Source organism: Anomaloglossus baeobatrachus, chromosome 9 (assembly GCF_048569485.1).
Source record: "Anomaloglossus baeobatrachus isolate aAnoBae1 chromosome 9, aAnoBae1.hap1, whole genome shotgun sequence".
Classification (NCBI taxonomy): domain Eukaryota; kingdom Metazoa; phylum Chordata; class Amphibia; order Anura; family Aromobatidae; genus Anomaloglossus; species Anomaloglossus baeobatrachus.
The window spans coordinates 49,852,246-49,880,206 of NC_134361.1; the positions used below are offsets into that span (position 1 = coordinate 49,852,246).

Consider the following 27,961-nt stretch of genomic DNA (forward strand, 5'->3'; position numbering starts at 1 on the left):
GATTGTTTTTGAAAGATGTGGCAATAGAGATGGATTCTATCACAATGTGTATTGCAAAAGTCAAAAGTTTTTATTTTTTATAAAGGATAATAAGAAAACAATGGAAGATACAGTTTGTGTAATTGTTCCAGAATGAGTAATCGGGAACTACTTTTGAGGTACTGTGCAAAACTAAGAAGGGAAAGAGCTCCACATTGGACTTCAGATTTTGCTGGAATGGTTTGCAGGTGCCATGTCACATTGGCTGAGCCCCTGAGCTTCCAAGTCCCCCACAAGTGACCCCATTTTACAAACTGCAACCCTCAATGAATTCATCTAGGGGTGCTGTAAGCATATTGACACTACAGGTGTGTTACAAAATGTTATACTATTGGGCAGTGAAGAAATAATAATTAGAATTTTATCACTAAAATGTTGTTTTAGCCCAAGATTTTCAATATTCATAAGGGGAGTAGATAAAACAGGCCCCTAACATGTTACACAATTTCTCCTGAACCATACATATGATTTTACAATATGTTTGGCTCCACAGCAGGGCTTGGGAGTGAAGGAGCACCATTTGACTTTCAGAGTTTGCAGACTCCATTTCCAGAGCCCCTAAGTACCAATATAGCAGAAACCCCCTCAATTGACCACATTTTGAAAATTGCAACTCTCTGGGAAATCATTTACAGGTGTAGTGATGATTTTGTCTCTGGAAAACACCCATGGAGTCAAATCGCAGTGACTGTTGCAGAATTAAAAATTGCAAATAAGCCCTTGTAGTGCCCAGTACATTGTAGTGCCCATACATTGTGTCCAGCTTATATTTCTGGAGACACACACCCATAATATTAAGCGGGCTTCCCTCACTACAACAATGCCAAACATGTGGACGTTAATTGTGGTTTAGGCACATTGTGGGGCTCAGAAGGGAGGAGGGCATTTGAATTGGGAGAACAGAATTTGCTGGATTTCTTTTTGGAGTGAAACAATAGGGCTTTTCCAGAGCCTTTGTGCTACTAGTAACATGGAGGCCCTAAATATTACCATTAGTGGATGACAGACTGGAGTGGAGACTTGTTTTTTGTGGGTTGATTGTTGGTAGTAACTTGTGGTACAGAACATTATGGATCAGTCCACATTTATTCTGTCCTCTATGCTGAGCACTTATATGGGAATTTCCATCTACATCTCTGAAATACGTGATTCAGAAGAAACCCTTGACCGATCTATTGACTAAAATGAGGTAGCAGAGTTATTCCGGACTCCATTTGGCCTCTGTTGAGAGGTGTCCTTCTTTTCAAAGGTGGACAAAATTGTTGTTGACCGCACTTTTGTGCACTTCTAAAGAGCTCTTTCTCTAAATTCTGCAATTGCTATTGATTGCAACATTTACTGGGTTAAATAGCCAGGGGCAGTGAGTGCACCATCCCTGGCTGTGACAGCCGGAGCTTGGCTATAAGGTATGTCGAGTTCTCAGTAGTGATCATGCAGACACAGTCACTGTGCCTGCGCGATCGCCATGATGTAAATTTACGTCATTTTGTGGGAACCTCTTCCTAACCATGGCTTAAGGGTGCTTTACACGCTGCGATGTCGGTAACAATATATCGTTGGGGTCACGTCGGTAGTGATGCACATCCAGCACCGTTACCGACATCACAGCGTGTGACACCAATGACCGACGATCAACGAGCACAAAAACGTGAAAAATCGTTGCTCGTTGACACATCGCTCATTTCCTTAATATCGTTGCTGCTGCCGTTACGATGTTGTTCATCGTTCCTGCGGCATCACACATCGCTATGTGTGACACCGCAGGAAAGACGAACATCTCCTTAGCTGCGTCCACCGGCAATGCGGAAGGAAAGAGGTGGACGGAATGTTACGTCCCGCTCATCTCTGCTCCTCCGCTTCTATTGGACGCCTGCCGTGTGACGTCGCTGTGACGCCGTATGAACCGCCCCCTTAAAAAGGAGGCAGTTCGCCGGCCAGAGCGATGTCACAGGGCAGGTAAGTCCGTGTGACGGGGACTAACGAGGTTGTGCACCACGGGCAGCGATTTGCCTGTGTCGCACAACCGAGGGGGGGTACACTTGCTTGAGATCTCGCTAGCGAGATCGCAGCGTGTAAAGTACCCTTTAAACAAATGGCAGATGTTGTGAAGGGGTTCATTTGTTTCTTATGGTATTCATAGGTTATTAGGCATGGATTTTAGACCACTCGCTCCTTGATTGGGCCCAAAGTAATGCACGCCATCACTGCTCTGGTAAGAACCTATCCTTGTTACCTGTCTGCTAGCTTGGGATCAGGGGATTAAGATAGACTGATCTGATTAGTCAAGCTCTTATGATGAGCAATACATTTCCAAATCCTGACATTTGCATCATACACCCAGGAGGAAATTACATTAGGAATATGGGGATAGCTGATTTACTTGTCCAGATTAAATAAACATTTGCTATAGATCAAGAAACTGTTCCCAGGTGTTGAGTTTGTGTTTTTAGAGATAATTGCAACACCCTTATGTGTAAAGTTGGCAGATAGGGATCATCGAATACTACAAATATTCGGCTTCGCTAATATCTGACGAATAGATCGCCGCTATGCGAATATTTGATGCGCAATGTAAGTCTATAGGAAGCCCAAATAGTTCCAAATAGTTGTTATTCGAGTTTCCCATAGACTTACATTGCGCATCGAATATTCGCGAATAGTCGAATAGCGGCGACCTATTCGGCGAATATTTGCGAAGCCAAATATTTGTGGTATTCGATCATTCATATTGGCAGACCTGAAAGTTTGTGGTAAGATCAGGAAAACGAATCAAGCTATGTTTAAAGGGGTTGTCCACTACTTTTACATTGTTGGCCTGTCCTCATCAATGTCTCATTGACCAAAGTCGACACCCAGCACCCCCTGTTGATCAGCTGTCCTTGGTGCCAGCAGCAGGCGGATAGAAATGCTCAATTCTGGAGATGGTCCATCAACTGATAGTGGCCGGGTACTGCATATCTGCCTACTGTTGATTTGAATGTGAAGTACCAGACCGCAATGATTATAAGTTGACTGGGCAGCTCCGGAACTGGTCATTTCCGGCCACCTGCTGCTGCCATTCGCACTGATAACAACTGATCAGTGGGGGCTGCGGGGAAGAGTGGCAGAGACTCAGTGCTGGACCAGGGGAGGGTGACTATATCTCTGTCTTTTTTTTTTTTTTTTTTAAAACAATCTGCAGTTGGGAACAGCTGTTTTCTGAAACCAGAATATTCCTTTAAGGCAGTATTTCTCAACTCCAGTCCTCAGGACCCACCAACAGATCATGTTTTCAGGTTTTCCTCAATCAGGTTTTCAGGATTTTCTTAATGTTGCACAGGTGATTGAATTATTCCCTGTCTAATATTGAGGAAAACCTGAAAACATGATCTGTTGGTGGGTCTTGAGGACTGGAGATGAGAAATGCTGCTTTAAGGCAAGATAGCCTAGTGGAGATCGTCACTCGGAAAACTCAGTGGACAGCTTTAATTGCTTAATTGTGACGCCCTGGAGAATCTAGGTAGTCACAATTAGACCCCCGCACTACACCGTTCCCACACTTAGGAACAGCAGCCAACCATTTAAAGCCTAGTCACCCCCTTATGACAGATAGACACAACAGTGGGTGTGGCCAGGAAGTTGGTGCACACCCACCCAGGGGTTTAGACAGCCCGGGGCGGAAAAGTAAACAGTTTTGTGTTGAAGTTCAAGTTGAGAGGAGCTGGGGCTAGGTGTAGTCCCAGCAGGAGGAGAGAAATTTCAATTTGAAGGTGCCAGGGTTGGAGACCTGGTACTGCTGGCTAGGAGGCAGACGGTGGTCACCGTCAGCAGGAGACGGGAAGATGGCTCGGTGGAACCGAGGCGTGTCGGGCCAGGGTTGTAGCCCCCTAGTACCGACACGGGGAACCGACCCGGAAACCATAGCACAAATGGGGTACTCGGACCCTGAAGCCAGAAACCAGAATCAACTGGAGCTGGTTAATTCACCGATTGAGGCCAGGACTAGAGGTTCTGTCCCACCCAAAGTCCCCCATAGAAGACAACAGCCCACCGATTGGGGATAAGCGGTCACCGCCAAGGCCCATAGATCCCACGGGCCAGCGTCTACGGGCACGGCAACATTGGCCACATCCAGCCGGGAGCGGACTCCTACGTTACACACGGGGAAGTCATACACTAAGAAAACAGTGCAGGAGAAGGATAGAGACCACCAGCCGGGTGGGGGACCCTGAGTACATCCGGCTGCGGCACCGGCCACCACCACCTTGGTTTATCAGAGACTCGTGTGTTATTTGCCAAAAGTGAGTACACCAACACCCCCCCTGCGATCGTCATTCCCCCTGCATTGGAGCCATCGGGTCCCGGGGCCACCATCCCTGCCCACGGAGGGGTTAACAGCTTGCTGCACAACATCTCCCCCGGGTGTCCCGTAACAGCAGCGGTGGTGTCCCACTTCACCACACACCGTGGGTGGCGTCACGAACTCACAACGTACATATACGTCCAACCCCCTTTTCACTCGGCGTGTCCATGAGGCCCCCGGGTCCGGAGTCCCTCGAGCCACCACCCCTGAAGGTCTGGACTTGAGCAGCGCCGGCTGCTGGCATGGGGCGGCACATAATGGACTTGAGCTTTTGGCTGATTGACTATATTGCTTGAATATAGACAAAGTTATTTTTACACATTTAATTTAATACAATTTTTTAATCCACTACAGTTTGCCGTTCTTTATGTGTGTAATTTTCATCTGTGCCTCTTCCATCCCTCGCTAACTCGCAATATTTACTGTCTTTGGTCACAAAAAAAATGTCCTTCAAAAATAAGTTACTGCTAATTTCGCTTATTAAAATTAAATTATTTATTTAGATAAAGTTAAAAAAAAAACTTTCTAGCGTGATCCCTTTGAAGGAACCTTTTTTTTCTTATTTAATTAGAGTAAAGTATAAAATTTAAAACCAAACTTTAATAACCAAAAGTCTGGGAAGGCCAAAGAATAAAAGTGACACAATTGCTGCTTTGTAGTGTGGGAGAGAAGGCCATTATTCATGGACAAAGTGGACTGATCCCTTGTGTGATGTAGACACAGCGAGATGCCACCGCCTGCAGCCATGAAGGGTTATGTGCCGCCGCCACCGCCGTCAAATAAAATATAAACGGTCTAATTTACAAAGCTATAAATGATTCCAGCAAACAATTCCGCCTTTAGTTGGGTAGAGCCAAAATAAACCCGAGTCCTCTCCTTTTTTAATCCTCTTATGAGATGACGCTGGATTACAGATTTCTAATTGTGGATCTGCTATTTATAACGGCATTGAAAAGTAATAAAGTCTGTAGCTAAAAAGTTGAATATGTTTTCGCAGTGAATACAAATTTTCGAACAAAGAAGTCTTTTTACTGTATTTTAGTACGAAGCAACTCAACCATGGATAGTAGGGGACTAACAGGAAGAAATTATAAGCCTAAAATCAATTATGGAAATCAATTAAAAAGGTTTCCGGCTTTGGAAAACCCCTCTCCCTCAATTGCAGTTGCACTTTCCATATGGTGGCCGGTAAGAATTGCAATTACGGATGATCGGACCCTTGGAAGATCAGGTCCAACAGGTTTAGCCGGGTTTTAGTTAAAAGTTCGGTTTGGCATCCTGGACCCCAAACTCCATATAAGTCAATAATGACCCCAACTTCTGTGCTGTAACATTGTCATAGTAAGGGCTAAGGGGCTGAAAAAAGGAAGCAAAATGGAGCAAATTGCCCTGAAAATAAATGTGGATAGGGAAGAAATATTAAAAAAAAGGTGTGGGATCCCCTTTATTTTTGATAATCAGCGCAGGTAAAGCAGAGAGCCGGAGGCTGCAGCCCTTACCTATCTGTTTTACCTTGGCTGGTTATCAAAACTAGAAGGGATCCCAAGTTATTTTAAAAAAAATGGTGAGGGAATCCCCTATTATTGATAACCAGCCTAGGTAAAGCAGACAGCAGGGGGCTGGTATTATCAGGGTGGAATAGCCATGAATATTTGACCCCCTCCCAGCCTAAAAATAGCAGCCCACAGCAGCCCCAGAAGTGGTGCATCCATTAGCTGCACCAATTCTGGCACTTTCCAGACTCTTCCCAATTGCCCTGATGCAGTGGCAATCAAGGTAATAAGTTTGGGTTTGATGTCAGCTGTGAATTGACAACCAGGAGTTAGTAATTGAGAGGTGTCTATCAGCCACCCCAATTACCAATCCACTAGGTATTACTCCGGATTGCCACTGCACAAGAGCTATCGGGAAGAGCAGGGCAAAGCACCAGATGGATATGCCACTTCTGGAACAGCTGTGGGTTGCTATTTTTAGGCTGGGAAGTTCCAAATAACCGTGGGTCTTCCCAGTCTGATAATGCCAGCCCCAAGTCTGCTTTACCTAAGCTGGTTATCAAAAATAGGCGTGAGCCCACATTTTTTTTTTCTTTATTGTTCCCAGCAGTGTACAGGCATCTATTGCATGCAATAAAGCTTGTTGATTAGTTACGCAGTAACCCCTTTCAACAAACTTTATTAGCATATGAACAGCACCCGAACCTGGACATGGATTTTTTTATTTATTTATTTTTTTTTTAAATTTCGAGTTCGAAACCCAGACACCCAATGTCTGGTATGAACCTCAATCTTTTCCGTTCAGGTTCTCTATTCCCTAATTATAATGCTATTTACCTGCAGATTGACCCTATATATGCAAACAATTGCAATTTCCACAGTGACAGTTTACCTTTAAAGGCAACTATCACTCGATTTGCCCGTGGTTTGGGTAGGAGGAATCATACTTTGGTTGCCCACACATTTCACACAAAACATAGTTTGAAGAGCAGCCAAGGACCATAGGGAAAGTGATGACTAGTCCAGCTGTACCACCGGGCAGTTTCTTCCTGCACCACTCCAGATGATTGACATCTTTCTACCTATGTACACATGGTAGAGACCAGACAATTACCTATAGTGGTGCTGGGAAAAGTTGGCTGAGGGTGGCACTGCATGAGTCTTGACTCTCCCTACAGCTCACGGCTGCTCTTCAAACTATGAGCGTTTGATAGAAGAACATACCTAGTTGCAATAGTGCAGCCAGACTCTGATTCATGCTACCTGTGGTTTGGGCAGCATTAATCAAATGATAGGTTCCCATTAACATGATAAATTAGTGATATTTTAGGGTGCTTATTTTTTCTTATTTTTGGTCTTGACTATCCACATGTTAAGGAGTTGGGTACTCAGCAAAGCCCTGCACCTCTACGTTATGAAAACTCCTAGGCGTTGTGATGGCTGTCTCACGGTGATGCTAGACACCACTTGTATGCAGTAAATGTAGAGGTAGTAAGACAGGCCGAGATAATAAATCAGGAGGGCACGACAGTACATGGGGGGGCAGACAGAGACGAGGTCAATCTACAAGCTGAAGGTCAGGGCTCCAGGAGAGTACATGCAAAAGATGGAGTAGACAGGGACATAGTCAGGAGGAAGTCCGAGGTCAGAAGTCGGGAAGTCACAGCAGAAACAGGGGAGGACAGGTAGAGACTGGTAAACAGCAGTCCGGAGTCAAGAGGCCAAGACCAGAACACTGAGCACCACAGGAGCCAAGAGCACTACTGTAAACAGTAAGTACAACTGGCCGCGTCCTGAGCTAACACGCTCCCTAATGAAGCAGAGCAATTACTGAGAACAAGAAGCATCTGCGAGAGAAACTCCCAGGACCAGCGTGAAACCAGTGCTGTGAAACAACCAGCAGAGCATTCATCCTGCAAAAAAGCTCTGAACCATAAGCAACATATACCGCCTCTGCAGGAGAACATGGCAGAACGGTACAGAATGTTGTGCACATCGGAATCGTGAGATTTCTGCCTTCTCCTTTAAATAAGTGGCCAAAATACAAAAGCAAAATACCAATCCTCGTCACCAAAAGCGAAAATGAAGCTCCAGATAGTAACTAATAATGTTTATATAATAGCAAAGACAGAATTGTTTGTATGTGTAGATAAGGTTAGTAATGTAATTAGAGCCGAACACAGCTATGTATTATATAAACGTAAATGTCCACAATGTCCGCAGGGACCTTTGCTGGGAATGTAAAGTTATTAAAACAGAATGTCTAATTATATCTGATACATCATTTGGAATATGTTTTTTTCTATGCTCCAAAACTAGTGGAGATAAGCTAGCCGTAAACGGAGAAAAAACGTCAGTAGAAAGGTGTCATAAGATCATGGCTTGTGGATAAAGGGGGATAAATAAGACAAAATTAGGAAACGTAGTCATAGTCTACCCATGTTTTCAGATCTACAGGGCCATGATTTGTCACTTGATCTGCAGGACAACTGGTGGGCACAGTAGGCAACTGTCTAGGGTGCAAATTTGGAAATAGGCTAAGGAGGCAAAATGGATGGATTTGGTCCCACGAAACTTTGATTTATAGTGATATCTATCTTTACTATGCCTAAAATGTTACATTAAACTATTACTAAGTAATGACTTAAGTGATGCCGAACCCTGAAGGGCTTGTGTTGGCTGATTATCATGTGTTTATAGCTGGTAGAAAGGACCGGCGGTCTTTGCTTCCAACCGCAACCCTTGTCAAATGATTTCTTCTCAGCTGGTATAACACGTTGTGTAATCTGTGACTGATTTTTTTCAGTCTAATTCCTCTTTTATTTTACTACCAGAAAATGTTTTATGATCATCATGAGACTTCAGTTAGATGGGGCCCAGTGCAGAACCTTCTATCGATGCCTCCTTCCCAAGGGCGGACATATTATTGATACAACCTGTGTAGACTAAAGGCCGCTTTACACGCTACGATATCGCTAATGCGAACTCGTTGGGGTCACGGAATTGGTGACGCACATCCGGCCGCATTAGCGATGCCGTTGCGTGTGACACCCATGAGCGATTTTGCATCGTCACAAAAACGTGCAAAATCGCTCATCGGTGACATGGGGGTCCATTCTCGATTATCGGTACTGCAGCAGTAACGAAGTTGTTCCTCGTTCCTGCGGCAGCACACATCGCTCCGTGTGACACAGCAGGAACGAGGAAGCTCATCTTACCTGCCTCCCGGCCGCAACGCGGAAGGAAGGGGGTGGGCGGGATATTATGTCCCGCTCATCTCCGCCCCTCCGCTTCTATTGGGCGGCGGTTCAGTGACGCTGCTGTGACGTCGCTGTGATGCTGAACATACTGCCCCCTTAGAAAGGAGGCGGTTCGCCAGTCACAGCGACGTCGCCGGGCAGGTAAGTAGTGTGACGGGTCCGCTTGATGTTGTGCGGCACGGGCAGCGATTTGCCCGTGTCGCACAATAGATGGGGGCGGGTACCCATGCTAGCGATATCAGTACCGATATCGCAGTGTGTAAAGCGGCCTTTACCGGTGCCCCAGGAGGTCAGGAGGCCCTTTTCTACCTTCAAAGTAGGTGGAATTGTGTATTCTGATGAGTTATTGGACTAAAAAAGACCCATATACTGTTTTTGCACAGGGGCCCGCTTCTGTCTGTCTCCGCCATTGCTCCTTCCCATGTATCATACGAGAAAAAATGACTGAAGCAATGTATATAAGAGATGCACATGAACCAAGTAGATATTTTACAGAGGGTTGGAATTAGGGTTTGATCTCTAAGTCCCCACTTGTCACCCAGGATATAAAGATAGACATTGCCCTAAAAAAGTTGAGCAATGTTTCAAATTTTGGACTCCTTTTGTCAATGGCTTGGTCTGGGGAACATTCAGGGGCGGACATATCAATGGTGCAGCCTGTGCAGTCGCACAGAGGCCCAAGTGGTAAATGGGGCCATTTCTACCTCCAAAGCAGGTAAAATTGTGCAATAGAATAAGCTATTGGACTACAAAGGGCCCATTTACTGTTCTTACACAGAGGCCTTTTTCCGTCTATGTCCACCAGTGGGAACATTATATACCAGAGTTAAGCAAAAAGACTTGAACCTCGCTGGTCCAGCATCCTGGTTCTTGATGGCAGCTGGTATCCACAGCCCAACCTTCTGGATGCTTCTTACTAGTCTCTGTAATGTCATGATATCGAGTCCAAGTGAGGCCAAGTCACTCGTCACGTGCTGTGAATTCTTAGTATCACGGGGTCTAGTAAGTGCGAGAGGTGCCAAAGATGGCCGGCTGAGGTTGACGGCTACAGAAATGAGATTGCCCTCGAGGACCAGACTCTAGTCAACTCTACTATAAACCATATGTTGGGTTGACAGGTGACAGCCCCATACTGAGTGCTGTAGTTCCCGGGTTCTGTATATCTTTTTTTACACCCTTTAGATGGCTTCTTTTATCCCTCTCACCCTTGATTCCCATTTGGCATATTTGATTAATAGTTTTCAGTAATGACCAAGCGTAAAAACTCATTTATCTGAAAATCAAAGTAAGTTGCAAATTAGGGGTCAAGCAAATCCAAAGGGGTCAACAAGTCAATTTATCTAGATCAGGGTACTGGTGAAATACTAAAAATTGCATCCAATGTATTTTTGAATAAGTCATAACATCATGTAAGGAGATAAAACTGGAATTTTCCTTTTACTAAAGGGTTTTGCAATCATTTTACTTTTAGATGATTGCTGTCTGTCATCATGGTGATGTATTGTCTAGATAGGATCTGTACAAACACAACAATACATGGATTTTAAAGACTTCCGAGCTGCTATACTACACCATCCCCACTGCTAAATGTCTGTATAGTTGAATCCCACAGGTTGTCCTAGCAGACCAAAAAGTGAATGTTCACCTTTCAGCATGTTTTTTTGTCACTATTCAGTATTTTTCTAAATTTCTCAATATATATATATATATATATATATATATATAGCCATCAGAGCTCAGAGTTTGATGCAAAGCTTCGACTTCCATTCGTGTTGTCTGCACCTTCCACAAGGGGGAGTATAGGAGCTTATTCTCATCACTGTATACACAATATGCAGTGAGCTCCCTCTAGTGGTGCTTTAACGCCTTCCCTCCCCAAGACACAAAAGCACATTTGTCTGTTCCCCTTGTCCCCCATTCGATGCAATAAGCACAAGGCCTGCTGAAGACCCCAACAGCGGCAATCTTTAAGCTCCTGTGAAGCGCAGTCACAATTTTGGGCTTCATAGAAGAAGACCATGAAGTATTGCTGTATATTGTACAAGCAATTTGTAGCCTCCTATGGAAAGTAAAAGCATTAAAGAGGTCGTACACTACTTTTCATTGATGGCCTTTCCTTAAGATAGGTCATCAATGTCAATGTCTGATTGGCCAGGGTCCAACACCCAGCACCCCTGTGGATCAGCTGTTCTCAGTGTCGTTGGCGGCCTGTGGCTGGAAATGTTCACTTCCAGAACTGCTCCGTCTTTTGATAGCGGCTGCACGATGATTCCTTGATCGCTCCTTCTCAGACGAGCCTCAGTCCATGTGCACAGCGTAGACCAGCATTATGGAAATGAGGCCTAGTTAGTAGTTAGTTTTTTGTTTTTATATTTTCAGCCACTTCTTGTAAGGTGGAGCCCATCATATTTTGGAGGTAGGGGAAGTATGGGGGCCTCATTCTGAGTGGGCGCACATGCTTTGGGGGGAAACTGTTGGGGTATCATACTGTTTGGTCTGTCTGTAGATGCTGTGGGGGGTCATCATATTGTATAAGGTGAGCATACTAAGTTGGAGGCTATGAGGGGTCATAGTGTTTTGAAGGGGTTGCATAGTCATCATACTGTGTGTAGGTAACTGTGAGGGCATCATACTGTGTGTGGGGGATTTCTGTGTTTGTGCCATAAAACATCTGTAAAAGTTGGGAGGCAATGGCGTAGCTTTGAGCTTGTGGGCCCCAATACAAAATTTCGAACAGGGCCCCTATCACAGGTCATAGTAGTAGTTTTTTCCTAAGGGTCAAATGGACCTTTTTGCCCCCCCCCTCTAGTCTCCAGGGCCATGTACAATAGCAACCCTTGCTTCTATTATAGTTACTCCCCTGTTGGTTGAGGGCAATTAGGTCTTTTTCTCAAGGACCCAATGACTTCTATGTAAGCTCCTGATTGGAACGGACAGTATATAAGGCCTATGTCTCACAACGTAACATTAAATACTTGTTTGGTATAACTGTCAACCACCACATGAGGATTTTCTGAAGAATAGAGCTTCAGATTACCATGAAAAGTGTATCTAATTGCACATCAACAGCTCTGAACATCTGCAGGCAGTAGGGTCTTTTGGTTTTTCCTTACGTGCACCCTTGTACTAAGCGTCATGATCATTTATTGTCAGACCTACACCCATGTTTTGTCTTTTCATTACTTCCCAGAAACAATGAGCGGTCTACTAAATGCAATCCATTCTGCTGCCCAAATCTGATTTACACTTGGTAATAAAGTGCCGCCACCTTAGGGCATGTTGTGCTGATGTCTGAAATCTTAACGGCACTGAATGCTCTTCTTGTGCTGCCGTTCAGAAAGGCCTATTCATATCATGGTGAGCTGGCTCCTTACCGTAGGTCATCAAAGCTTGGATTCACCAGTCACTTACATGAGAAAAGCCTCAGGAGGAGCAGGACACTCATGACCTTGGATGATAAAACAATACGCACTCAAGGACAAAAGTTTTCTTGTATGCGGATTGTCAAAAACACTGCATGACCAGTGGAGGAGGGAGCTGTGCTTCATGTGATTATGGATGGTTTGTTTCTGGAAATTACACTTTAGAGGACTACAAAGATATGGGAACTGTGTAAGAGACCAGTAGGAGGACAAGATGCCGGTGGCTTCTCTCTTTTCCACCGCAGCCAATTTTGTAATTTTGATATCTTCCTCTATTTCTTCCTAGAGCCACAACTTTTTTTATTTTCAGTGAATGAAGGTTTGTTTTTGTGCGGGCCAAGTTGTAGTTTGAAGGACACTCTTCATGTTACAATATAATGTACTGAAAAATGGAAAAAAAACTCCGAGTGGGGTGAAATAGCGTAAAAAAGACTAACGATTCCGCCATAATTTTTAGGTTACATTTTTATAAAACTTAGTGGGTGGTGACAATGAACAGACAACAGAACGTGTCAGGGTTAATATGATTTATGCGATACCCAACTTGTATAGTTTTTAATTCTAATGGGGGCGTTACACGCAGCGATATCGCTAGCGAGCGTACCCGCCCCCATCGTTTGTGCGTAACGGGCAAATTACTGCCCGTGGCGCACAATATCGTTAGGAGCTGTCACACGGACTTACCTTCCTAGCGACGTAGCTGTGGCCGGCGAACCGCCTCCTTTCTAAGGGGGCGGTTCGTGCGGCGTCGCAGCGGTGTCACTAAGCGGCCGCCCAATAGAAGCGGAGGGGCGGAGATGAGCGGCTGTAACATCCCACCCACCTCTTTTCTTCCTCATTGCCGGTGGCCGCAGGTAAGCTGTAGTTCGTCGTTCCCGAGGTGTCACACACAGCGATGTGTGCCGCCTCGGGAATGACGAATAACCTGTGTCCTCTACAATCAACGATATTTTGAAAATGAAGGACGTGTCAACGATGGAAGATTTGGTGAGTATTTTCCATTGTTAACGGCCGCTCGATGGTGTCACACGCAACGACGTCACTAACGATGCCGGATGTGCGTCACGGAATCCGTGACCCCGGCGATATATCGTTAGATACGTCATTGCGTGTAACGGGGCCTTTAGTGGTAAAAAAAAATCTGAACTTTGGAAAGAATAATAAAAAAAATAAATAAAATATATTTAGGGTTTCCATTTTTGAAGACCAATAACTTTTGTATTCTTCTATTGATATTGCTGTGTAAGGGCTTGTTTTTTTTGCGTAACGAGGTATAGTTTTCATTGGTATCATTTTGAGATACATCTTTGGATTCTTTTTATTTTTGGGTAAGATGTGGTAACTGAAAAATAGGAAGTCTGTGGTTGATTCTATCTTTTACTGGTATTTTGTGAAACTTTACTTTCTTAAATCTCTTTTGGGGACTTAAACCTGTAATAGTTTATCCCTTGTGCTATTGCGAGCAAAATACACTCCTTCTCTGCTTTCTGACCTCCAAATTAATAAGATTTGTTTTATGACCGCTTGGTAAATCAATACAGCACACACTTAAGCTGGGTTCACACATAGCGACAGCGACAACGACGTCGCTGTTACGTCACCATTTTCTGTGATGCAACAGCGACCTTGTAAGTCGCTGTTATGATCGCTGCTTAGCTGTCAAACACAGTGACGCAGCAGCGATCATAACGTCGCTACATGTGCAGAGAGCAGGGAGCCGCGCACACTGCTTAGCGCTGGTTCCCTGCTCTCCTAGCTACAGTACACATCGGGTTAATTACCCGATGTGTACTGCAGCTACAAGTGCAGGGAGCAGCGCACACTGCTTAAGGCTACTTTACACACTGCGATATCGGTCCCGATATCGCTAGTGTGGGTACCCGCCCCCATCTGTTGCGCGACACGGGCATATCGCTGCCCGTGCCGCACAACATCGCCCAGAGCCGTCACACATACTTACCTGTCCGGCGACGTCGCTGTGACCGGCGAACCGCCTCCTTTCTAAGGGGGCGGTCCGTGCGGCGTCACAGCGACATCACTGAAACGTCACTGAACCGCCGCCCAATAGCAGCGGAGGGGCGGAGATGAGCGGGACGTAACATCCCGCCCACCTCCTTCCTTCCTCATAGCGGCCGGCAGGCTGGTAGGGAGAGCTTCCTCGCTCCTGCGGCGTCACACGCAGCGATGTGTGCTGCCGCAGGAGCGACGAACAACCTCGTTACTGCTGCAGTAACGATAATTGGGAATGGACCCCCGTGTCGCCGATTAGCGATTTTGCACTGTTTTGCAACGATGCAAAATCGCTTATCGATGTCACACGCAACGGCATCGCTAATGCGGCCGGATGTGCGTCACAAAATCCGTGACCCCAACGACTCCACATTAGCGATGTCGTAGCGTGTAAAGCCCGCTTTAGTGCTGGCTCCCTGCACTCCTAGCTAGAGTATATATCGGGTTAATTAACCCGATGTGTACTGCAGCTACATGTGCAGAGAGCAGGGAGCCGGCACTGGCAGCGTGAGAGCGGCGGAGGCTGGTAACGAAGGTAAATATCGGGTAACCACCTTGGTTACCCGATGTTTACCCTGGTTACAGCTTACCGCAGCTGTCAGATGCCGGCTCCTGCTCTCTGCTCGCTTCATTTCGTCGCTCTCTCGCTGTCACACACAGCGATCTGTGCGTCACAGCGGGAGAGCAACAATAAAAAAACGAACCAGGGCTGTGTGTAACGAGCAGTGATCTCACAGCAGGGGCCAGGTCGCTGCTCAGTGTCACACACAGTGAGATTGCTAATGAGGTCACTGCTGCATCACAAAAAACGTGACTCAGCAGCGATCTCAGCAGCGATCTCGCTGTGTGTGAAGCACCCCTTAGTATGGTGTATTCAAAGAATTCTCCTTTATTAGTACATGTGACCAGTTTATATAGGGTCACAGACAAAGGACAACTCCCCTGTGAACTATGAAACAATAATTAATATTATGATGTTAACCCTTGTTGTCCTTTTGTTGCTGCCTTACTTCTCTTGCTTTTCTTCTTTAGTTATATTTTAACTATTTGCTCCTGTAATTTCGCAGTGTGTATGAGTTTTTGTTTTTCCCTGTCTGACTAAATCTATGTTGTCATCACACCCCTGCCTCTTTCTTGCCTGATCAGGAGTATAGCCAGGCACAAGACCCAGGCATCTCCACCATTAGGGGTAACCCTGAGGACAGGGATAGCCTAAGGTTCCCTAGTGTGAGGGACAGTATAGGAGCCCCCTGTTTCTCGTTATCCTGCAGTCACATCCTGACAGGACCCTTATCTATGCACCAGAGCAGACGGCAGCTATAGGACAACTGGTACACAGAAGCATTTTATGGATAGATGTTTGGTCCCAATAGGAACTGTGTAATGTTTCATTTCTCCTGTGGTAGCGCTATAGGGAAATTAAACACTTGCTGATGGGCTCATGCACAGGTTACTGCTGTTATTACTGGGGACCTAACAATCCTATGATCAGCCTACTGTCAGGGGATACTTCTAACTCTTTCAAAGCAGAAAAATCCTAAAGTTTGATCACTTTCGGTGAAAAATCATTTGATCTGATGGCTACATAAATATATATTTAGTTAATAATTGGATTATATTCATATCTTTGTTTCTCTCTTCTCAACAGATCCTTAATGTAAAAAAGACGTCCTTCAGATTCTCAAGACCTTTGTAATCCCACATTTGCCGGTATACATTATGCCACCTGGCATGTTTGCCGTTTTGGTCCTATGCCTACTTGTAGGAGTTTCCAGTCAATATTCCCCAACGCCTCTGTCTTTTGAAGAGACTTCAGAACTGTCGGAGACATTAGACCAAGAGCCAGCGGCCAACCTTGTGCAGATGGACACCAGCCTACAGAATGATGCCGGCAATGTCTCAAATGAAAACCAAGGAGGAATACCACCTCGCCAACCGCCTCCCTGTCTATCCCGCTTCAAAATCAAGCACGCTTTCAAATACGTCACAACAATACTGTCCTGTGTGATTTTCCTGGTGGGGATTGTAGGAAACTCAACACTTTTAAGAATTATATACAAGAACAAGTGCATGAGGAATGGACCCAACGTCCTTATTGCCAGCCTGGCACTTGGTGACTTGTTCTACATCCTAATCGCTATTCCCATCAATATATATAAGGTTTGTTAACATGGCTTCAAAATATTTATGTGTATTATGGACCGTACTGCCTGGACTTAAGCGGGCTTTACACGCTACGACATCGCTAATGCGGAGTCGTTGGGGTCACGGAATTTGTGACGCACATCCGGCCGCATTAGCGATGCCGTTGCGTGTGACACCGATAAGCGATTTTGCATCGTTGCAAAAACGTGCAAAATCGCTAATCGGCGACACGGGGGTCCATTCTCAAATCTCGTTACTGCAGCAGTAACGAGTTTGTTCCTCGTTCCTGCGGCAGCACACATCGCTGCGTGTGACGCCGCAGGAACGAGGAAGCTCCCCTTACCTGCCTCCCGGCTGCTATGCGGAAGGAAGGAGGTGGGCGGGATGTTACGTCCCGCTCATCTCCGCCCCTCCGCTGCTATTGGGCGGCGGTTCAGTGACGTTTCAGTGACGTCACTGTGACGCCGCACGGACCGCCCCCTTAGAAAGGAGGCGGTTCGCCGGTCACAGCGACGTCGCCGGACAGGTAAGTATGTGTGACGGCTGTGGGCGATGTTGTGCGGCACGGGCAGCGATATGCCCGTGTCGCGCAACAGATGGGGGCGGGTACCCACACTAGCGATATCGGGACCGATATCACAGTGTGTAAAGTAGCCTTTACCGTGGCTCTGACCATGAGGCTGTAAGTTCAAGTCAGAAGACTGGTACTGCGGTGCATACATGGTCCATGGAATACGGCTGTATCTATGGTATTAGGTTTGAGGTATTCAAGAAAAACTTGAATCAAAGAGGATAAGTAGGACTTTAGCAATTTTCTTTACCTTCTCAATCCAGTATCAAAGCAGTGTAATTTTTTCCTACCACCTCAGTTGCACCTATCCAACTTATCCCCCTTTATATAAGCAGCTGTATTATCTGATCTCCAGTTTGACAACCAGTATAAAGCTGGGTTCACACTAAGCGTCAGCGACAACGACGTCGCTGTTATGTCACCATTTTCGGTGACGTAACAGCGACCTTGTAAGTCGCTGTTATGATCGCTGCTTAGCTGTCAAACACAGCGACGCAGCAGCGATCATAACGTCGCTACATGTGCAGAGAGCAGGGAGCCGCGCTTAGCGCTGGCTCCTTGCTATCCTAGGTACAGTACACATCGGGTTAATTAACCCGATGTGTGCTGCAGCTACATGTCACAGTGCAGAGAGCAGGGAGCCGCGCGCACTGCTTAGCGCTGGCTCCTTGCTCTCCTTGCTACAGTACACATCGGGTTAATTACCCGATGTGTACTGCAGCCACATGTGCACAGAGCAGGAGCCGGCACTAGCAGCAAGGGCGGAGGCTGGTAACGAAGGTAAATATCGGGTAATCAGGGAAAGGTCTTCCCTTGGTTACCCGATGTTTACGCTGGTTACAGCTTACGCAGCTGCCAGACGCCGGCTCCTGCTCGCTTCATTTCGTCGCTCTCTCGCTGTCACACACAGCGATGTGTGTGTCACAGCGGGAGAGTGACGACCAAAAAATGAAGCTGGACATTCAGCAACGACCGGCGACCTCACAGCAGGGGCCAGGTCGTTGCTGGATGTCACACACAGCGACAGCGACGGGACGTCGCTGCAACGTCACAGAAAATGGTGACGTAGCAGCGACGTCGTTGTCGTTGTCGCTGTGTGTGACACCAGCTTTAGGGTTCTTTTCCACTTGCGAGAGACTCCAGCGTATCTCACATTGCATTACCCGGGACGGCCTGCCTCATTCCCGACAGGAGTGGGTCGGCTGCATGTATTTCTATGCAGCTGAGATGATCCCGTCTGGAAAGAGGCAGGCCGTGCCGGGTAATGCAATGCGAGATACATGCGAGTCTCTCTCAAGTGGAATCCTACCCTACTACATGTTCTCCTGTGTAGAGACAGTCAGTGTTTGGCTTTTTGTAAACTGCTCAATTCTGATTGAATCCTGTTCTCAGGATTGGTGGGGATTGCAGCAATTAATCCTCATCCGCTCAGAAAGTTAGATTGCTTTTCCAGTGGATAGGGGGTAACTATTCATGTTGAGAAAAAACCCTTAAAAGGGAACCTGTCACCACATTTTTGGACTACAAGCTGCGGTTACCACCACCGGGCTCTTATATACAGCATTCTAACATGCTGTATATAAGAGCCCAGGCCGCTGTGACAACATAAAAAACACTTTATAATACTTACTTAATGGTCGCTCTGTGGTGGAATAGGGCCTAATGGGCGTCTCCATTGTCTGGTGCCAGAGCCGCCTCTTTCGGACATCTTTGTTCTCCTTCTTCTCTAGCCGCGGTGCATGACAGGTCCGACGTCATCCACACTCACCGGCATTCAGGTCCTGAGCAGGCACACTTTGATCTGCCCTGAGCAGGGCAGATCAAAGTATTGTAGTGCGCCTGTTCAGGACCGGCGAGTGTGTATGACGTAGCCGCGTCATGCACACAGGCTTCAGAAAGAGGACAAAGATGGCCGAAAGTGGAGGCGCACGAACCGGACAACGGAGATGCCCATTAGGCCCTATTCCACCACAGAGCGACCGCTGGTAAGTATTGTAAAAGTGTTTTTTATGTTGTCACAGCGGCCTGGGCTCTTATATACAGCATGTTAGAGTACTCTATATAAGATCCCGGTGGTGGTGGCCGCAGCTTATAGTCCAAAAAAGTGGTGACAGGTTCCCTTTAAAAATATAAATTCTGCTTCACACATAAAAGAGAAGTGATATAATGATGAGTCTACAATGTTTAGCTGCAAAGCTATAAAGCTCCACTGACTCACACTGATTATCTGTATCATCTGCGTGTGCTGTGTGCAGAATCTCCAGTGCAGCCTATGAGATGCAGCAGCAGAGTGTTTCCTCTGCCTTCTGCTTGTAAAAACTGGCAGTCAGAAAGAAACCTATCACAAGCAGGAGGTGGAGGAGGTATGTTAAGGCTACAACACAAGGAATACCTTTAAGTATGAGACAGGAGACAGCAGTTCAGTCTAATTTATTTATCACTGCTGCACTAATATACCGTAGATCTCCAAGCTAAATAAGTGCAATGTGATTAGATTTTGCAACTTCTATAAAACTTTTAAGCAGCTTCATAATATTTTTTTATAGCAATTATACATGAAAATCATCTTCAGGCCTTAATTTAATTAGGATCACCTCTTAAAGGGGTGGTTCACTACTTTGCAATAGTGGCTACATCACGGTAAAACTGACAGGGAAGGCTTTTTTCAAATACCTTGTTCAGCTATTTCTCCCTCTGAGTGGCGCTATTGCAGTCCACTCATCACCATGAAGTGACCCCCGGGCTCTGAGACCTCTGAGATCCGGTGATGTCAGGTCAGCTTCCAGTTGACCTGACATCACCGAGGCGGCCTCAGTCTTCCTGAGTGACTGGACTGTTGGCGGAGTGTCACCGCTCATCATAGCCCAGCATAACTCCTGTTTGCGGCGCGCTGCAATGAAGGAGAGCAAGCGAGATGCTGCACCGTGGCACTGGGCTGTTATGAGCAGTGAAATGCCGCCCACAGTCAGTCACTCAGGAAGACTGGGGCCGCCTCAGTGATGTCAGCTCAACTGGAAGTTGACGTGACATCACCGGATCTCAGAGATGTAAGCATTGGTTAAGTTTTCATTATATTATGTCATTATTAGAAAATAAACTTATGATCCCTGTGTACTTGCAGCTGCTGGCGGAGAACTGGCCTTTCGGAGTTTATGTGTGCAAGTTGTTCCCGTTTATCCAGAAGGCATCTGTTGGGGTTACCGTACTCAGCCTTTGTGCTCTCAGCATAGACAGGTAAAACTAAAGACCTTCTGATTCCAACAAAGGATTTACATTTTAATATGTCAATGTAGTAATTCCTGACAACTTCTGTAAAGCCACAACCTACAGCTGTACAATATATACTATGTATTTTATTCTACCCATTACATTGTTCAAAATACAGAATACTATGATTTTCTTTTAAAGCTGGGAGAGACGTTCTACTTTAATTAAGCTGTGTGGTCAAAGAAAGTGAAAAACATATAAAGGCATAAGCCAAGCTCCATAAATCAGTACAGTCTATAGCTGATAACAATATATAGTGACTAGCTGTAGTACCTGGCGTTACCCGGGATAGTAGCTGTCTCTCTGTCTCTCTCCCAGTCTCTGTCTGTGTGTCACTGTCTGTCTGTCTCTCTGTCTGTCTCTTTCCTTGTCTGTCTGTTTCTATCTCTCTGTCTGTATTTGCATCAGTCTATCTGTCTCAATCTCTGTATATGTCTGTCTTGCTCTATCTCTGTGTCTGTCTCTATGTGTCTGTCTGTCTAGCTCTCTCTTTCCCCGTCTGTCTCTTTCCCCATCTGTCTTTGTCTGTCTCTTTCCCCGTCTGTCTCTTTCCAGGTCTGTCTCTTTCCAGGTCTGTCTCTTTCCAGGGATGTCTCTTTCCAGGGATGTCTCTTTCCAGGGCTGTCTCTTTCTAGGGCTGTCTCTTTGCCCGTCTGTCTCTTTGCCCATCTGTCTCTTTCCCCATCTCTCTCTTTCCCAGTCTCTCTATTTTCAGTGCTGTCTCTTTGCAGTGCTGTCTCTTTGCAGGGCTGTCTCTTTCCAGGTCTGTCTCTTTCCAGGTCTGTCTCTTTCCACTTCTGTCTCTTTCCAGGTCTGTCTCATTCCAGGTCTGTCTCATTCCAGGTCTGTCTCTTTCCAGGTCTGTCTCTTTCCAGGTCTGTCTCTGTCTGTGTCTCTGTCTGTCTCTCTCTCTCTATCCGTCTCTCCACTGACATCATATTACCTCACACATAAGCTTCTTATACTAACAGTTTATTTTGTTCCTATAGCAACCACTGACAGTTGCTATTAATAGCCTGTAGCTCCCACCTCCATTCAGTTTAATGGAGGCAGGATTTTGGAGAGTAACTGTAAAGCGCAGGGTTACATTTTCCCATCAAAACATAGTCTATGATGTTCCCTGGGTCACATGGGGCGTCTGTGCAAAATTTCGTGATTGTAAATGTGCGGATTCCTTTAGCGGACACACAGACACACAAAGAGACACAGACACACACACACACACACACACATACAATCAACTTTATATATTAGATTGTCAGGATGGGAGTCTTTGCCCTATGTTCTATCTTTGTCAAAAAATCACTGCTAGGAGGAGTTCAACCCAGTGTGGAGCAGCGAGGAACAAATGTGACCGGCAGCTCTATTCAACTTCTTCTGGACCCTTTTTTTGGGTCAGATAAGGATGGAGGGCACACAATGCACTGAATAACATACAGATTATGGATTACAGCCTCCAGATCTGTATTCACTATTCTACAGACTGCCTATGAAAACGAATAATACATTATTTCTTATTAAACACACCCCTAATGAAAGATAATCTATCCCCAGGTTTTTGCTCCCCTACATCATGCTGAGAATACATGATGTAGGGGAAGAGATCCTGATTCCAGTGCTGACTATGAAAGAAAAATAGGAGTTTTATGGCTAAAACAATTAATGTTTAATGAGAATAAATGTATATAAAAGCATAGACTAATGAAATATATATATATATATATATATATATATATTATATATATATATATATAAAAAAATGACACATACCAATACACTAATGTCATGCAATATAAAGAGGTAACCAGGGACCGGGGCTCCTAGACTGGCCCTTAGGCCCTCAGGCTAGGAGACCCTAGCTGTCCCTTATCCCAGAGGTACTTCTGATGGTGAAGAGGTCTGGACAGCTAAACTAGCCAGCCCTGCTCTAATACCCTTTCTCCCCCACCCCAGGGAAGGCCTGGACAGGAGTGGTTAGACCCACACAAATAGACAAATGGGGAAAACAAAATTCTAACTCACAGCAATCACACACAGAGGTTTTAGAAAATATGTGATCAGAAGGAAATAAAGAGAAGGGAGGGAATAAACAGATAACAAGAGGATTCCCACAACACACTAAACACCAATCAGTAGTTCACCAGCAACTGAATCACAACAGCACATGAACTGGTATAGCTTAAAGCTATAATCGGCACAGGAAGTCAGTTTCCACCATCTTAAAACGGTGGGGAGAAGTTGTGATAGGTTTCTCACAGCATGTGATTCTAGAAGTTACTAGCAGGCTAGTAGTGTGCACAGGTGTATATCGCGTTTCGATCTTAGATTTATGTCTGATTACATTTCGCCTTATCTTATATTGGTTGGAGATTATACAATTTAGATACATACAGTAGACCATTTTCTCTCTGTTCATTACTTATCTTTTTTTGTTCAGATATCGAGCCGTGGCCTCCTGGAATCGGATTCAGGGGATCGGGATTCCGGTGTGGAAGGCCATAGAGCTCACGCTGATCTGGGCGGTCGCCATCATTTTGGCAGTTCCAGAAGCCATTGCCTTCGACTTGATTCCACTGGACTTTAAGGAGCAAACCATCCTGGTGTGCATGCTACCGCTGGAGCAGTCGCCAGGGTTTATGACGGTAAATAGCCCACATACTACTCTTCCACTTTAAAATGGTATATAGGAACATTATATGCTCAGGCCTTCTACTGTGAGCCGAAACTGGGGGCCACTCAACTCCTTCAAACATCCAATATATATGCATCCTATGCATTGCAGGTGGGTATTCTCAACTCCCTTTTGGGACCTTTTTTTTTCTTGCTTGAATACTTGGGAGTTTTTTGGCTAAAAATCATTTTAAGGCCCTGTGCGCATACTGCGTTTTTTTTGTTGCGGATTTGCTGCGGTTTTGGGTGCAGAAATGGTACAGTTTGTGATCATAAGCTTCATGCAGTTGTAGCGCCCCTGAAGGCATCAGGGTGCTACAGGGAACTGCATCCTGTCACCCAGGATCTCTTTATCTATGCTAGTGTATACAGGGACAGTTAGGCAGGAATTAGCAATATGCACCCAGAAGTGCTTGTGGGTCTGGGTGCATATTGGACCTGACAGGTTCCCTTTAAGTCTTATCTATCTTGTGTTTTTGGTGAACGACTTTGGATCTTCATGGCTTTTTTTATATACAAATTGGTGAATCAGGGCAAGTGTAGGGGAATGTTTTTTTAAAAAATAAAATATTTTTGTGTGTTTTTATTATCTTTATACTTACTGGGTTAGTAATTGAGGTGCCTAATAGACACTTCTGCATTACTAACCCCTGGGCTTGATGCCAGCTGACATTATACATGGTATCAACTCCCAAAATTATTACCCCGATTTCCACCCCATCAGGACAATCAGTAAGAGCCAGGCAAAGCACCAGGATTGGAATTGGAGCATCTAATGGTTGGGCCACTTCTGGGGCAGCTGTGCGCTGCTATTTTTAGATTGGGAAAGGCTCAATATCCATGACATTTTCCCACCGGATAATATCAGCCCCCAGCTGTCTGCTTTACCTTGGATAAATATCAAAAATAGGGGTGACCTGATGTAATTTTTTTAAATGATTTATTTGTTTATTTATTTAGTTCTCAGCAGCGACCTGGGAGTCAGGAATGTATCTTCCCCATGCTGTATCCACCCATTTCAGTGATTTTCCTGCCTTCTCAACCCAAAATACCTGCATTTATGTAACAAAAAATGTCCATGAAGGTGTCTATATCCCTTTATTGCAATCTATGTGTAAAATGAAAGCGTGAGTGTATCATGTTATGAATCTACTGACGGTATGATATCTCTCTGTGCTCTAGTTCTATCAAGAAGTCAAGGTCTGGTGGCTTTTTGGTTTCTATTTTTGCTTGCCCCTGGCCTGCACCGGAGTCTTCTACACCCTGATGTCCTGTGAGATGCTGAGCATGAAGAATGGGATGAGGATTGCACTCAATGATCACATGAAACAGGTAAAGTATTATGCTTCAGAGGTAATAGATCATTTTACAACATCTTTAAGGGACAGATCTTTTTAAAAGGTAAAAGGGATTTTCCTGTTCTGGAAAAGCCCAGTCTCCCAGCTGCAGTTTGTTATAATAATTAAAAAAAAAATCAAAAAAAAAATCTGTGATGTTCTCACCCTCCCCAGGTCAAACACTAAGTGTACACTTCCACCTTCTCTGTCTATTATTGTCTGCAGCACTGTTGTCTCATCAGCAGCCTTGCAGCCAATAACTAAGCTCAGATTTGACAGCACGAGCCACTAAGCTCATTAATTGGACGTGCTATTAGCACTGTAGGTAATCACAGACATCGGGAGAATCAGTGTTGGACCCGAGGAGAGTGAGTAAAGCACATTTTGTTTTTTTTAATACAAATTACAACCAGTGGTCAGGTGTTTTCCAAAAGTTTGACTTTCAAAAGTTTGTCTCTTGAAGATTGGAGCTGACCCGGTGAACAGAAACCCCTAATCACCAATTGTCATTGCTACAGACAGCCATACTTATGATAATACGTTTCCCACATGATCACTACAAAGTCACTGACCTCAGCCATTTATGGTCACGTCACCTTTGAGACCATTAACTGCCTGCAGCGGTGATGCGGGTTGAACGCATGTGACCTATGCAGAGAAGCAAACAGAAGCCAGCAGGGAGCAGAATGGTGGTGCAGGGTTAAAGAGGTTCTCCAAAAATTAGATAAAATAGCGTCCCTAATATAATTCAAACTGCAGGCTGCCCTAGTTACATGTCAGTATAGGCTGCAGACTGAAGACATACGGCTCCTGCGACCTGTGTGTCAACTGTTAAAAGCTGTATCACACATACCTCAGTCAGAAGCTGGGAACACAGCTCTCAAATGTGAAGAAATGTTTTAACCCATATTGTGCTTAATGACGATATCTCTAGCGTCATCCTCCTCTGTCAGTCTAAGGCGGCTGTCCCACTCTCGATTGCCTCGCGTGTATCTCACGTGAGTTTCACGGTGCATCACCTATCACGGACTCACACTCTGCTAACAGGAGCGGGTCGGCTGCATAGAGATGCATGCAACCGACCTGCTCCTGTGATCAGAGCGTGAGTGCGTGACGGGTGATGCGCCGCGAAACTCATGCGAGATACACGCGAGGCAATCGCAAGTGGGTCACCGACCTTATAGCATTATAATAGTGCATAGGAGACTAACTGCGCCCAACTGGAAAACAAATAAACATTGAGAAAAATGAATCTAGAGATAACCCCCGTTGTGCTCTGCAAGAAAGAGATATATTTCTTCATATATGACAGCCTGTGCTTCCAGCCAGTGACTGAGGTATGTGTAATACAGCTCCTGTCAGTTTACACACAGGTCTTGGGAGCTGTATATCTTCAGTCTTCAGCCAGAACTGACACATGACTACGATGGGCAACAGTTTAAATTATACCAGGGATACTATTTTATCCCAATTTCTGAGAACCCCTTTAACTAAAAATGTTTAGTTTATTTTTTGCCTTTAGCCTATTTATTGACAATCCCCTCACAATCAACCACCCTCCCATTATTAAGACATAAGGAACAAAAATTGGAACAATTGTGACAATTCTTTTTATTGGTAGGGATTATAAAAAGGATTAACAAAATTATTGAAGTTAAGGGTTTCTACTTGTAACATCCCTGAATTTAGTTTATTTACTCCCTATAAGAAGGGTGAAATTACGTTTTGGGAAAATATTTTGAGGCACTTACATTTCATCACAGACTGCACTGCTCTCAATGGAGGATCATGTGACCAGACCTGTCTAACAGCCTGCTCCAATTGAAAAGCATTTCACAAGGGTAAGCTGCTTTATCAATTGGAGGAGGCCAATGGACAGGTCTGGTCACATGATCCTCCATGGATAGCAGTGCAGTCTGTGAGGTAGGCTGCACTAACCTGGGGGAGAACATATAAGGCCTGTCATACTTGGTTGACTAGAATATATTTATTGTTTTCAGAGGAGGGAAGTGGCTAAGACCGTGTTCTGTCTGGTGGTGATCTTCGCTCTGTGTTGGTTGCCGCTCCATGTAAGCAGCATATTGAAGAAAACGGTGTATGATGGGACTGATCCACATAGATGTGAGCTGCTCAGGTACAATACACAGTCTTCCTGCATTATTGTACAACAAATCTTCCAAAATTGCAACTGTGATGTGGTCTCTGGTCACAAATCAGCTGAGAAGAGCTCAGAAAGCGGCCAATAAAAGTTACAAACTCTCCTGTCAGAACAAGCTCACTGACAGATTCTCAGTTAGCTCATTCTGCAGATAGAAATAGATAGTGCAACAGAGAGACTGATAAAGTCTTATAGAAAATGATTATTTGGGGTTTCTGCTGTTAAAGGTGGTTCCACAAGTTATTGATTCATGGGGTGTACTTAATTTCTCACACTCTGCTTCTGCGTTTTGGCCTCGATTTTTGAAAACAAATAAGGACACGGTGTAATGTTGTTCATCTGAGGCTGTATTTCTAATGAGGGTCCAGGAGGCAACATAGGAGGAGTCAGGTCTTGGTCAGATTTTGTTTTTTTGCTACTGGAAATATTGGGAAAGTTAATAACATTTTCTTTACTTCTCTCATTTTCTTCATTCAGTTTTTTCTTGGTGGTGAATTACATCGGGATCAATATGGCCTCGCTGAATTCCTGCATCAACCCAGTGGCGCTCTACTTTGTCAGCAGAAAATTCAAAAACTGTTTCCGGGTAAGATGAGAATCAGTGCTATTACCGGGCTGCTCCGAAAATTAGACAGGGTGTAATATTACTGTTTGCTCCAAAAGATGGGCTAGGGCTTATTTTAAGGGGATGTCTTTTTTTCCATGGAGAAAAATCCACATTTATTCTTGAACACAAAAAAATTAACATTTATTCAAATATAATCATATCACATTCTGGAACAACAACATAACTCCCCTAACCCTGTGTCTGTCTATCCACCCATCCATCCATTTATTCTGCTATCCATCCATCCATCCATCCACCCATTTATTCTGCTATCCATCCATCCATCTGCTATCCATCCATCCATCCATTCTGCTATCCATCCATCCATTTATTCATTCTGCTATCCATCCATCCATCCATCTGCTATCCATCCATCCATCCATCCATCCATTCATTCAGCTATCCATCCATCCTGCTATCCATTCGTCCATCCATCTTTCCATCCATCTTTCCATCTATTCTGCTATCCATCCATCCATCTATCCATCCATCCATACTGCTATCCATCCATCCATCTATCCATCCATCCATACTGCTATCCATCCCTCCATCTATTCCGCTATCCATCCATCCATCTATTCTGCCATCCATCCATACTGCTATCCATGCATCAGTCCATCTATTCCGCTATCCATCCATC

At 45.0% G+C, this 27,961-nt stretch overlaps 1 protein-coding gene across 1 annotated transcript in view; it reads left to right on the plus strand.

The window, feature by feature from the left end:
• Positions 1-27,961, plus strand: part of LOC142251159 (endothelin receptor type B-like) — a 45,738-nt gene that overhangs the window by 10,749 nt on the left and 7,028 nt on the right. Inside the window, exons 2-7 of the mRNA XM_075323691.1 lie at positions 16,215-16,726; positions 20,404-20,516; positions 22,987-23,191; positions 24,402-24,551; positions 26,557-26,690; positions 27,192-27,300. Coding sequence (XP_075179806.1) covers positions 16,286-16,726; positions 20,404-20,516; positions 22,987-23,191; positions 24,402-24,551; positions 26,557-26,690; positions 27,192-27,300 — 1,152 coding nt within the window. The 5' untranslated portion in view covers positions 16,215-16,285. The remainder of the gene's footprint in view (positions 1-16,214; positions 16,727-20,403; positions 20,517-22,986; positions 23,192-24,401; positions 24,552-26,556; positions 26,691-27,191; positions 27,301-27,961) is intronic.